Source organism: Astatotilapia calliptera, chromosome 10 (assembly GCF_900246225.1).
Source record: "Astatotilapia calliptera chromosome 10, fAstCal1.2, whole genome shotgun sequence".
In the NCBI taxonomy this organism is placed as follows: domain Eukaryota; kingdom Metazoa; phylum Chordata; class Actinopteri; order Cichliformes; family Cichlidae; genus Astatotilapia; species Astatotilapia calliptera.
Genome location: NC_039311.1, coordinates 973540 through 987117, shown reverse-complemented (window position 1 = coordinate 987117; position 13578 = coordinate 973540). Strand labels below are relative to the sequence as shown.

General features: G+C 44.0%; 2 protein-coding genes across 5 annotated transcripts; both read right to left on the bottom strand.

Annotated features, from left to right (window-relative positions):
* Positions 1-260: 260 nt before the first annotated feature.
* ruvbl2 (RuvB-like AAA ATPase 2) lies at positions 261-5103 on the bottom strand. 3 transcript variants are annotated; one of them, XM_026182974.1, is made up of 14 exons: positions 5022-5103; positions 4210-4264; positions 4026-4081; positions 3758-3899; positions 3452-3581; positions 3301-3367; positions 2256-2362; positions 2034-2127; positions 1738-1956; positions 1551-1669; positions 1318-1437; positions 1108-1237; positions 891-1005; positions 261-630 (listed from the first exon to the last, which is right to left on the bottom strand). In XM_026182974.1, the coding sequence occupies exons 2-14, from the start codon at positions 4262-4264 to the stop codon at positions 605-607; spliced, it is 1380 nt and encodes a 459-aa protein (XP_026038759.1). In that variant the 5' UTR covers positions 5022-5103; the 3' UTR covers positions 261-604. The 3 variants fall into 3 exon arrangements, with proteins under 3 accessions (XP_026038759.1, XP_026038758.1, XP_026038757.1); XM_026182973.1 differs by lacking the exon at positions 5022-5103 and adding an exon at positions 4371-4449 and having other exon boundaries at positions 261-624; XM_026182972.1 differs by lacking the exon at positions 5022-5103 and adding an exon at positions 4371-4447.
* Positions 5104-6537: 1434 nt separating this feature from the next.
* Positions 6538-11663, bottom strand: ftr83 (finTRIM family, member 83). Of its 2 annotated transcripts, XM_026182161.1 has the most exons (8): positions 10108-11663; positions 9687-9782; positions 9278-9511; positions 9020-9179; positions 8809-8871; positions 8420-8488; positions 7678-7760; positions 7343-7408 (listed from the first exon to the last, which is right to left on the bottom strand). In XM_026182161.1, exons 1-7 carry the CDS (start codon positions 10681-10683, stop codon positions 7708-7710), a joined length of 1251 nt encoding a protein of 416 aa, XP_026037946.1. In that variant the 5' UTR covers positions 10684-11663; the 3' UTR covers positions 7343-7408; positions 7678-7707. The 2 variants fall into 2 exon arrangements, with proteins under 2 accessions (XP_026037945.1, XP_026037946.1); XM_026182160.1 differs by lacking the exon at positions 7678-7760 and having other exon boundaries at positions 6538-7408; positions 10108-11645.
* Between the last annotated feature and the right edge of the window lie 1915 nt (positions 11664-13578).

The following is a 13578-nucleotide window of genomic DNA, read 5'->3' as shown; positions in this document are numbered from 1 at the left end:
GTGGTAGCAACTGTAACTATTTTATTAGTGATAAACGTTATGAGTGATTTTGTTTTAAATTTTACATCCAAACGTTTTTTTCTTCAGCCGGGGTAATAAACTGATCACTGATCAATCCTGAGCAGACTGCACCACCGCCTGGTCAGGCAGACACATCATTCTCATGTTTATGTGAGCCTGCACCTCCAAAAGCTAACTTTAAACGTGAAAAACAGTTTCGTAGCTTTCAAGTTTAAAGGACAAGAAAGAAAGAATCTCAATATGCTTAGAAAAGCTTGTTTACTTATTTTCATAAAATTAAACCATGTAAAAGGTCAACAACATAAAACAAACACTTAAGGAATGGGTATTCACGCCACAAGGCCTCAGAGATGAAGGACTGGGGTCATTTCAAAATGTGATTGAATTTCAGTCCAAAAGATTTGAATTTAAACAGTGTGGAGATCAAGGACAATTCTGTGTCCACCTCCAGTCTAATTCAGTTAATTCAAGAGGCTAAACTCAAATTTGGGAAGAAGTCCGGTTGTGAATCGACACCAACACTAGATGACGGCGAACAGCATAAAAAAACTTCACAGAGGAGGAAGAGAAAGCATCGTCTTCATTACGAGGTGTCCATAGCAGCTGTTTCTGAAACATAAGAACATCTGTTCATCATGTCATGTCAAACCTGCATATTTACACAGAAAGAAAACCGAGCGCCTTCTTTTCCAGCACGACTGCAGCACTGAGTTGGGAATAACGCCGTTTCACAGCGTTTTTCTCCTCAGATCACTTTTAGTATTCTAAACCTAAAATCTACACTAGTTACTCCCACGAGGGGTGAAAACCAGCGTTTAACTTGTGTGAACGCACGAGCTGCTGATACAGAGAACGAACAGCAAACTCACGTGTTTCATTAAAGAGGAAGGAATCCTGATACTCCTTCATGTACTGAGAGGATCTGGCCTCATCCAGGAACAGAGAGTAAACTCTTTTAATGTCTTCTACCTGAACCTCTGTGCCCTGCAAAAAACAAACGGCACCAACAGAGTCAACGTGACAAAACGAAAGAAGCAATGGATGTGATACACGTGCAGCTGCTGAAGTCGTTCACATCGAGCTTACCTTGCGTTTACGACACACCAGCCCTGCGGTGCTGATCAGCTGGATCGCGTAGCGCAGTGACGTTTCCATGCCGATACGAGTGAGGACCGTGTGAGCCTCCTCGCTCAGCTCCACATCCTCCTCCTCACACCTGAAACGGAAACCTCAGCTTTACATTTCATCTGCGGCAGAAGATGGAAGCGTCTGCTGATTATGAACACGCGTTTTTACCGGATCTTCAGGATCTGCTTCGTCTCTTTTTCGGTGTAAGGGGAGGTGGCGATGATGAGCAGCCGATCGAGGAGATCGATGGGGATGCCGTGAGGGCTCTGATAGTTTGTTCCACGGATTCTGCAGGGAGACGAGTGAGTAGCACGTTACTAATGAAACACCCAAATTATTCAGTATTACCTTTACTGAAGCGGAAGGCTGACTGAAAGCAGTACGGTTTGGAAAAACAGTACCGAGTGATGCCTCTGTTGGTGGCCATAATGAGAACTGGGGAGAGGTCACTCTCCAGGGCACGGTTCAAGAAGGAAAAGCACTCCATGTCCAGCATATGCACCTCATCAATAAATAACACCTACAACAAGAGAGAAACGTTTAACAGAAACTCATGAAAAGCAAATAGAAGCATATAAAAACACTCACCCCTGGAATGATCTCGGCCTTTCCTTCTTCCCTCCACTCACACACTTTGGCATTAATCTGCTCGCGGACTTCAGACTTGATCTCTCCGGTGTCTCCAGAGAAAAGAGCCAGGAAGCCTTGTGTGCGACTGTTAATGACATCGATCTCGTGGAGCGACACTGTGTGGACCACCTCTTTTCTCTTCTGCAGCTCTCCCTCAGGACACTGTACAAACTGTGTCTAAAAAGATGGTAAAGAAATTGATTTTAAAATACTGCATCATCCAACAGCACGATCTGAGCGCTGTGACAACAGACCTGAGCTCCCATGGCATCGTAGTCTCTGGCTCTGGTGAAAGAGCGCCCCAACTTGGTGATCTTTCCAGTGGCTTTATCGATGGTGATAACATCTCTGAGAGAAAAGCAACAGAAACGCTCAGAAGACACGAGTCCTGTGCAAGTCTGAGTGATGCTGTAAAACTTCATATAACATTCATATCACATAACAGGTCCTGTAACAAGATCACCTACTGAACTTACCCCGCTTGCACCTTCTCTTTACTCAAACTGTCAATCATCTTGTTGCCCAAGTCGTAGATCGTCTCCATCTCCGTAGTCTTTAGCGTCAACTTGCCCACCTTTGCACCCTGATCCAAGGCACAAACTTCTCAGTAAGTTATATGAAGTATCATAATAATAATAATAATAATGGATTGCATTTATATAGCGCTTTTCAAGACCCTCAAAGCACTGTACACTTCCACTATTCATTCACTCTCACATTCACACACTGGTGGAGGCAGCTGCAGTTGTAGCCACAGCTGCCCTGGGGCAGACTGACAGAAGCGATTACCACTGGTGTGACCTGGGGTTGTGCGATTGGACGAACATGTCGACGACAGGCTCAGCCCATCAGCGATCGTTTTCACAAGGACGATTTATTTATTTGCCCATGAGTAAATTTGCTAATAATGATGTAGCTGCAGAAGTTGGTGATAGCCTAGCATACTCAGCTGCATGGTGGACACGTACGTGCTCATGCAAGTTAGCCGTGTTTGAGTGCTTTGCTCGCACTATACGTCTGCACAAGCCGCACACCGCTTTGGTTACATCCTCAGGTTTACCTCTTTCACGTGGTTTAAAAATCCCAAATTGGCGACTTCATATTTTTTCAGTGCTGTCAGCGTTAACGTGCCGTCATCACGACTAACGCGATTAACAAGTAACCCATCGGGAGCGCAGACTGAGTCGAAATCCCTAAAATGTCTCTGTCAACGCATTGTCGTGTCGTGATGATTGACACGTTAACGCCACAGCCCTAATTTTGGGGGGAAATTAGTTCATCCCTGTTTGGACTTCCTCTGTGTTGTAAACGTGCAAATCAGTCTGTGCATGACTACATTGCTCCGCCCATCAAAAAGTCTGCGCAGGTGCAAATATATCACCCATTGTCGATTACTGGACGGACGACTGTAGGCTGGAAAATGTTTACATATCACCCAACCCTGGTGTGACCAATAAAATACTTCCCAAAGAACCACATAAAAAGACTGGGTTCACTATATTACGAGTGGAAGCTGCTTACCGTTCCTGTGGCTGGTCTGTCAATCTGGATCTCGACCACCTCTCCTTCAATGATCTCCGTCTCCTCTCTGTTAAAAAATAAAAACAGTTAATAGCAGTTCTTTTCGTATAAGAAGATTTACCAAACTCTATTACAGCATTTGCTCACTCACTTGATCCTTACTCCAATGGCTTTTCTAAAAGCTTGGCTAAGTGCCTCAGTCTTGCTCATCTCCAGGGAGAAGATCTCACTACCAGCCAGTGCTGTAAAGGGTGTATCAGGGCCAAGAGACTGGGCGATGCCTGCATTGGAAAACCCCCCAAAATCAAAAACAAAGTCTCAGCTGAACCCACACTCTGCCAATCAAGCTGGGAGCAACAAAAATGTACCCTAAGCCAATCCCATCAATCCAAGAAACCAATATCTCTTCTAGCTGGGGCTAATATTATGTTCTGGAGGCTTCCAGTGGAGATCTTACCCATAGCAATTGCAGTTTTTCCTGTGCCAGGCTGGCCAGCAATCAGTATTGCCCTGCCAGCAATGTGGCCATCTTTGATCATCTCCAAGATGACTCCTGCGGCTCGACGGGAGGCCAGCTGGCCAACCATCCCCTGAGACACCTGGAATTGAACATAGACATGTAAAAGGCACATCTCCTCGACACAGACACAGAATATTTAAGTCACAAATCCATTACATGCCCCTTAAGAAAGAGACAAAAAAGGCATTTAAAGACTTAACGCTACCTGTCTTGGTTCTAAAGCATCATCCAAACCAAGGCCACGAATGTGAGAATGTGCACCTAAACAACAAGGTGAAAACAGATAAAATAATGTGAGTCACAGGAAGTAAAAAAACTCAAAAATCAGGTACCATGTGCACCTATCACACAGTAACCAATCATCATGTGTTTCCGGGTCTCAGTCATACCAATTCTCTCGATTCGTGTGATGTCACGAACCTCTGGAACCTTTGTAGTTGCCATCTGTATTAAAAGCAGAAAGATCATTCATTAATCACTATAGAGTGATCCTGCCCGGTTTCCTACCACTACTTTTACATTTAAAAACAGGCATTTCGCAGTATTAGACCTTCAGACTATCCCACTCCATGTCAGAATGTCAAACAACAGATAAAAAAAATAATTTTGCTCCAGCAAGAGATTCAAATATTTCTACTGACGTTTTAACGACATACAACCCAGTCACTATTAAATAAATGTTAAAAACCAAAACACTTTGGTGATAAGACTACCACAACATTAAGTAGTTAGATTGTCAAACAATTAACACTTTAAAGAGCCCGTCCTGGTCAGTTGGTTGTCATAGTGACAGAGTTGAGCGCATGCCACAACAGAGTAAGAACAGTGTTAGCGTTACGTTAGCCTGGTTTCTAAGGCTTTTTATTCTTCATATTTTTACTTTTTCACATAAGCAACGGGAAGCTCGGGTATCGCCATAACACAGATTTAATAATGTGGTACACGAAATCCACAAATCTCGTTTGGCGCCAAGTAAACAGAGCAAGGATAGTGCCAAGTAATGCTAACGCCAGCTAATGTTATGTTAGCAAATTAGCTAGCTCCATTCAAAGCTTTCTTCTTTGAGTAACTCCTGCTTAGCAAGACGAAGACGTGATGTTCGACAGAACATGGAAGGATGATCCTACAGGACACATCGTGTAACACCACGGTGCGAAAGCCTGGAGTTAACACTGTTTATATTGATCGCATGAACACTCACCTGTGCAGCCACACTTGCGAAAATGTGAGAATGCGGCGCTTCTTTCTAATGGTGCGCAGATTAAAAGCGTCCGTACAGAAACAGCTTCTTTTCTTTTTTTTCCCCCTGCTAGGGGATGTTTGGGTTGACTGCCCTCTATGGACTCGATGGTAAAAGGACAGCACGAGCTTGTGATTTACAGGGAGTGGCAGGAAACCTTACCGGTGTCCTGGATTATATTATGGACATTTGAATCCGTGTAGCCGTTTCAGTCCAGAGTGGTTAAACTGTGTGCTAGGCTCCCTTTAACTCCCTTTTCCACGGACGGGCTATTTTGTTGCAAGAAGAAAACGTAAAACCTTTAATATTTACTGGTGTAATGTGCTGGGTTACGGAACTGAGATGTTGTAGAGATGTCAATGTCATACTGTACGTAAGCTGGACCAGCCAAGGAAGCACTTTGCTCTGTTTTAGTTACTGTTTGTACACGCTAACAGCGGAAGCTTTCACTTCAGCCACGATAAAAAACCTGCTCAAACTTAGTACTGCAGACGTTTGTCCACCAGAGGCTGCAAGAGCCCCGAGTTATATTAAAGGTTGAAGAATTTCGAAGTTGAAGCCAAAGTTTTTGCAGAGTGGTGTTGATGATGCAGTAGGCCGGATAAACAGGCTCCGCTTCATTCATCTTAGTGTAAAAGCCTCTTTCATTTTTTAAACTGAGAAATATTATAATCCAAACTATGGAGATGAGTTTGAGATTTTTATTGTCGTCTTTGTCTCAAGCTCAGCTTCATATTTGCAAAAAGTAATTTTAAAAGCTTACAAATCAAGACTGCAGTATTATTGAACAATGGGAAAGCCTGCCTGCTGATTATAATCTCAAGGTTTCTGGAGGGGTTTTCATATCCTCTCCACTAGACCTTTCAAGCTCCACCTCAAGGCCCAGGCCACAAACTGAAGTCGCTTTATTTAAACATCACAGCAGAGCGACTGCTGCACGGTGAAAGGTAAATTTCGGTGCTCCTGAGTTGCTACACTAACTCAGAACAATTTTTATTTCATTTTAAACTTCGATAACAAAACCAAAATAAATAAATAAAAGAATAAATAAATAAATGAATAATAAATGTAAAAAAACTAAACTAACTCAGAACTTTTTACTGAAGAACTTGACGATACATTAGGACTCAGTCATACTTCCACTCAGCTGAACGAGTCTTAAGCGTCACAGAAACCTCTCAGGTACACCTCGCCTGTTCCTGTAGAGTTCCTTAATGACCTCTCAGCTGCTTTTCAAAACACTGTGCTTTAAGCACACACAAACACACCATCTCCTCCCAGTCCACACTCAAAGCTGGGTCTATTTTACATTTGCTTATTAAATAATTGCACTGTGAGTGACGTTGCTAATGGCAGGAAATGTCTGCCTTTTAAAGATCTTACAGATCTGGCTCAGAGCTGATTAGCTTGAAGAGTGAGTTAGGAAGCTCGTCATCGTAGAAGAAATGAGAGGAAAAAATCCGCATCACAGCTCATGCTTGTTACCAAAAGTTTATTTGATAAAAAAAGCAAAATATCACAAATGGTCATCACATTGTACAAGGTTCATTATTTTGAATTATAGTGTAAATATGCATATACTATATTATTTCTGAATTAGTAAATGCTCATTGACTTTCTGCAACTGATTTTACACTGAACACATGTTGATTTGCTGAATATTTGCTCTTCGAGCATCGTTTCCCCCATCAGCACATATCAGATACCAAACAAAACAACGATCTAATATCAGAAAAAAAGGGGGAAACAAAAGCATATTTTCTCACAACAGCAGTACTTTGCATCATTCCACACCCACTGATCTTTGGATGTGTTACTTAATCACAGCTGGATAATGGTAATGGCTGACTCATACCAAACCCAGAAGCCTGGATAGACAGGTTCACTAAAGGAGGCATTAAAGCGGTGGATTAGAGACATGGTTTCCCCAACAGCGTAGAATGAGAGAGTACCCCCGGCGTGATCCAGGAAAACGCCGATGCGGGAGGAGTAGGGCGCGCTGACCTCTTGCTGGTCCTTGTTGTGGCGGGCTGAGTAACTGGAATCAGAGCAGAAAAGGCTCCATGACTTGCGGTTGTAGCCGATGCGGCAGCTGTCACTGTAGCCCGATCTCTTGATGCCTTTGTAGGCGATGCCGATGGAAGCCCCCTCCCCACTCCAGTCTACCTCCCAGTAGTAGGTGCCTCCAGAGAGGGGCTCCTTACACAAGACCTGTGGCAGGGAGTCGAACCTGGCAGGGCTGTCAGGGTAGGACTGGGGGTCTCTCTTGAGGGCAGCTTTTCTGTTCCCTCGTGACAAGTAAAGCTGTCTGTAGGCTGTGTTTTGGTCCAGAGTGAGCTGGCAAGCATCTAAAGATGGGTGGAAGACAAGTTCATTGTTTACTCGACAATGCTTAACTTAAATCAGTCTGGGATAAACGTAAATGAGGAAAGCAAATAGCCAAAGCATCTGTCCTACAGCAGCTGAAGCACCCCACTCCAAAGCAGCAGCAGAACGTCATCGACATCTCAGTTAAACTTCTACTCACTGCGGTAGAAGTTTAAATGACTTCTGCAAAACACACTTTGAAGGAAAAGCAAGAGACCCTCTGGCTGGACACGGAAATCAGAATAGTCACCTGACTGCTGTGTACCTCCACCTCTGCAGGTCACAGCTGGTGGGACACCCGACGCCCTCGGCTAGATCTGCCCGGCCTATGATCTGGAACGCCAAAGGTATCAAACACTGTTTGTGAGTTTGACCACAAACAGAATTCCAGCAAAGACCTTTTTCAGCTGTGACGTGAGTCAATGACTATGCAGTTTCTCCCAGCGCTAAAGTTGAGAGGCCCCAAAGATTTCTGTTGAAAGCTGGATTAACCTCCTGAGACCGTGTCCTCATATGGGAACATTACATTTAGACTTACACTCCATCTTACAAAATCAATATTTTACACTCTGTTAATAATGACCATAAAACTATATTGTGTTATGCTGCCAAACAAACCCACTGTCTCTATATCGAGGACATACTTTTTAATATATTTATGTATTTAAAAACCTTTCTGTTCAAAGGCGATGCTTCTTTTTTTACTTATTGGCTTCGAGAAAATTTGGAGAAATGAAAAATGCATCCCAAACAAGAGCTCGTGTTGCAGGAGGTTAAAATGCAGCTTAAGTAAAGATGACATAGCTGTGCAATATTTGCAGTGAATCAGTCCCAACCTCTGTCAACACTGTAGGACTAACAGTAGCTTCTAAGAGCAGATTTTGTGGTCAGCCACAGGGTCTGACAGAGAACCTCGTCAGCATCTAATATGCGTCATGCAGTGAACTGAGCAGAGAGAACGGTGAACAGTGTGGGTCAGAGCAGAGACTCACATCTCAGGAAGTCCTCCCTGTACTGAGGCTCCTTGACTGGCACAGACTTGTACACGGGAGCTTCGTCACCTGTGAGAGGAAACACAGAAAATGAGACAGAGTTGTGTGTCAGCAGTTTTTAATGTGCTGCACCTGAACAGCTAATACGTGTGCAGGAGGTCACGTTCTCGTCACACTATCAGTGATCAGGCAAACACCTCGTAAAGCAATCTAACAGGAGAATGGAAAGAACTGAGGAAACAGGGCCAGATGATGAAACGCCTGAGCGTTATGACTCAACACCACATCTCCTGGCTTTAGCCTGACTCTGTGCTAAAGTTGTTCCGCCCTCATTCATTGTTGTGTGTATGAGCAAGTTGTGAAATGATGCTCTTGAAAGACTGACTCACTTTTTATTGATTGATATTGTTTCTTCTTGGAATCCTCCAGCTCACAGAAGGTCATTTTGTTAACTGCAAATACAGAAAAACCGCTCAGTCATCGTGCTTTCTTCATATGTTTGAAATAACACAGTGAGATTACAGCAACATCACACTGCAGTAGTCAGATTCCCTGCTGCATCTGTTCTGTGAACATCGAGACGTCAGTCTTCACGCTCACCTGTCTTGGCTACCTTAACCAGTTCGTCATTGCTGGATTCATTCAGTTGCTGTTTCAGCTCAGAGACGGCTTTGGTCACCGGGCCGAAGGAGAAGTACGGGTTGACGCTCACCGACGGCAGCTCCTCGGCCTCTGTTTGTGCTATCAGCATGTGGTAACTCTAACAACAATATAAAAGTAAGATAACACTGATTCTGTCAGATTATATTTTTATCTTTATGAACATGCCTTCCTGAGCCGCTGGCGGCTGCCAGTTACCTGGATGAAGTGGATGTGGTCCTCGGTGCGAGACAGCTGGGTGATCTCGTTGTCTCTCGCCTTCAGGTCAGCGATCTCATGACTCAGACGCTCCAGATGGCTCTCTGCGTTGTTGAGTGCCGCCCGCTTGTTGGAGGATATCAGCTTTGCCATCTCTTGCTGCATCCTCTCAATGGAGCGCATCATGTCGCCAAACATCTTCTCACATTCCTGAAGCGCCCTCTGGGCTGAGTTCTGCACAGGAGACATTGGAGTGTGTCGTAAGGTGAACTGGTGTCGCACTGGTTTTTACGATGACACACTTAGAAGAAGGAATGCTGTCAGTGCTGTTAGCTTCCGCTCAGCCTGTAGCGGTCAGAGTGCTCGTATCTGTCTGATGGATGATAATGACGGTGATTGCGGCACAAACCTTGAGAGAGTCCACCGCGTGTTTTAGTTCCTCCATCTGTTTCAGGCGATCGTGAATCCTCTCCTGGATCTCAGCCTGGGTGGCACCCAGCCGTTGCTATAAGACAGTTGAAACATTGATGATTATTATGACAAGAGCTTTACGCAGAAGTAACTCAAATATATGAAATCGTCTAAAAAAATTAGCTTAAATGTTTGGCTTTTAAGTTCAGGGGTCCAGGTTCACTGGACGCCAACACCTTTATCTTTGTTTGCGTGAATGGGCGTCTATTGTTGCTGCTCTTTCATGCTTTGCTCCCCACCCTTTAACTGCTGTAGTGCACCGTGTTACAGCTTTAATACGGAATATTTGACCCTTATTTCTCACACGTTTTAGCGTTATTGTTGAACCAAAGGAGGACCGGTACGAGGGTGTTGCCTACCTGTTCCTCAGATCTCTCCTGCTCAGCTGACACCATGTCGTGGCCCTTGTGTTCTTTCACTGTGCACAGCACGCAGATACACATCTGGTCGGTGCGACAGAACAGCTCCAGACCCTTCTGATGCTGCGGGCAGATCTGCCTGTCCAGGTGGCCGATTTCATCCACCAGCTTGTGCCTCTTAAAGGTGGCCGACTCGTAGTGGGGCTTCAGGTGCTTCTCGCAGTAGTGCGCCAGACACATCAGGCAGGACTTGATGGCTTTGTGCTTCTTCCCAACGCAGATGTCACAACCTACATCCTGGGGTCCAGCGACGTTGTAGTCGGGGGACGGAGGTGGAGGCGGAAAGGACTCCGAGTTGCGTTGGAGCGTGGAGTTCCTTGAGCCTCCGACGCGCCTCGGAGTTGGCCTCTTGCTGTAGGAAACCCTGCACTCCGGGCAGTTGAACGAGCCGGTGTGTTCAGCATGATCCCAGTATGTCTTCAGGCAGATGGAGCAGAATACGTGGCCACATGGGATGGACACAGGGTCCCTGAGATATTCCTTACAAAGGTAGCAGGTGTCTTGGTCAAAAGACATGGAGGCAGTTTGCTTCTTTTCCCTCTAACGCCGAGAAGATGATGTGAAGTCAGAGCCTCACTTGTGTCAGCACTGTGGCAAAGTGACTGCACAGGTAGTGCGGGTGCAACTTATATAGAGTAAACAGAGAGGGAGGATAAACAGGTTAAGCCGAAACCAGTAAAACAAGGGCGGAGAAAGAAAAGGACACAATGAGTAGATCCACGTGTTACAGAATGCTGAGAAAATGAATGATATGTGCGATCTGAAAATATTTGATCCAAAGAGTTGTAGTTTCCATTTATTACATTTTGACACTGTAAAAAAACAAAAGGTCCAAACTAAGATAGGAAATTTTGAGCAGCAACGATGTGTAATCAAAGGATACCACGTAATATTCACAGGAACTGAAGCATTATTTGTTTTTTAACAGAAGTGAAAGAAAAGCCATAAAACAGGTGTTACACATTTCAGGGAATAAGATGTGTAATAATAAAATAAATAAAATGGCATCAAATGTAAACGAGTGAGTAAAACCTTCTGCGAGCTCCGGTCAGATTCAGTCTGTTGGATTTGCTAAAGTTGACTTCACCCGTGACCAGTTAATTATTAACCGCGTTTACTTTGCTTTGCCACTGATTTCCTCTGACAGGATGCCACAGTTCTCATATACACGAACTCAACTGTAACGTTTCCACCAGTAAGAAGCTAAAGTATTTAATAATGTATCATCTTCTGCACACACACAAAATCCTTCCCTCTGTATATTTTACTTTACGGCGAACACGCCTCCCGGCCGGAGTTTCAGTGTCAGATAGGAATGCAACTACACTTGATAGCCGAGATAACAGAAGGGCCAAGAAAGCCTGCTTAAAAGATTCCTTTGTGTGAGAGCCAGCAGGGTCTAAACAGCATTACAGGGTCGGCTGTGAACAACAGTAACTGCAGCTGACATGTATGACCACACGTAGCATTTAACCAAAGCTGCTCTGGCTGTGGTTACGCTCCTCACTGGAGGTGATTCAAAACTTTGTGAACTGATATTGGAAAAAGCATCACAAATATCTTTATGTAATCTCTGGTTTGTAAAAGTTACTTATTTTATTTCAAGTTCATTGGCATTCAAAGGATTTCCATCACTCTTCTCTGCAGTTAACTTATTTAAAGTCAGTGTTAGTTTAGGGTAAAGTTACATAGATACTTTTCACAGGATTTCTTTAATTTCATTTCTTATTTTATGCTGAATCATTTTAGGACAGTCTGTAACTTGTGCTCTGTAACACTGCTCATCCGTTTGTAATCTGATTACATGCCAGTGACTTGCAACACACCCTTTTAAACTGACGACAGAACTGCTAGTGATGCAATAGAAAGCATGTCTGTCCTGATGGCAGATTTTCTGTTTTCTGATTTCGTTTCCATAAAACAAAAAAATTTCTTTGTTTGATTCTTTGGAGGAGAAAAACTGTCTGGAGCTACGAGACGATATTTCACTTTGTCATCTGTGCATAGTTTTGTTTTTTCATGCGCCCGTTATCCAGTTCCAGCAAACACAGTGATCGGAGCAAAAAGGTCAAATAAGCATCTGTCAGAGTTTATTCCTTCCATGTGACTCGACCTCTCCCTACAGGGGTGTAGAAACAGAGAGCGCTGAGATCTTAGCTTCTTTTAAAGTTCTCTGACTTTGTGATTCAGTTTTTTCCGCGTTGCTCAAAAAGAGGGCCCTCGAGCATCATGACACAAAGTTCAGCTGTGAGGATGTCAGCATGGGAGCATAAACCATTGTGAATCTTTGGCAGGTTCACTGAAGAGGCGACAACAAGACACCACCGAGGCTTTGCTGCTGGCCACAGACCGTCGCTCTCTCCTTATCCCCCGACTCCAGCCTTACGTTCTGCTGATGTTCTTGTCGTGGCTCGCTGCTGGCTGCAGGTTTCCTTATAAGCAGTTCAGCTGCATCACGACCTAAAATAGCGCCTAACAATGATCGTGTAAGGATTTGATACCGTTCCCTTCTTTTTTTCAGGACTCACTTTCGAGCAAACCAAAACTTTATATCATAACAATAACAAAGGATGTGCACATCTCTACATCCTTATCATTACCACAACAAATGAAAAAACACGGGAATGCAGTTCTGAGCCGCAGAACGAGCTGTTAGACACTTTGAACGCTGTTCTACGTTTTGGATCATCCCTATCTGAGTTATGCATCCTGTCAAGCAACATTTCTTCTGAATCTTGCAACAGTCTTTTTCACTGAAATCTTGTGTATGCACTGATGACCGATGCCTGCATTTTCACTTTTTAAGCTCTCATTTCACTCGTTTCCTTTGATCAAACAGCGAGCGCTCTCCTGCGCTCACCTTGAAGAAACCATGCTCGCTGCACTTTTATAAAGGGTGACCTTTCCCCTTGAACTTGGACTATATATGACTGTGGATGACTGCGGAGTTTCGGTCTGCTTTGTTGGAGAAAACAGCCTGATAACAAGCCTGCCACTCTTTAAAGTGGGCGTCTGCTCAAACCTTAATAAAACTGACTGTAAACACTGTTATGCTTCAGATTGGCTTCCTCGGAGCACGGGATACATTTGACCAAACTTGTGCTGTTAAGCTTTCACTCTTCTAGCAAGCACGCTCATTTAAAACTTTGATTCAAAGATTTTTCCCCTTTGGCAGTCGTGCTGTCCAAAAACAGGTGGTTAATCTGTAAGCACAATGCTCCCTTTACTCTGGAGGAAGGAAGGAAAACTGGCTTATCAGAAACCTGACCAAATACGGAGAGGTGAAACCACCTCGTGTATGAAGTAATGCAAGCTATGAATTGAAGGTGGAGCAAATGTACCTTTTAGAAGCTTAAGATTACTTTGCCATGTGATTGCAGATCAGGCAAACATACATTGCACAATTTTATT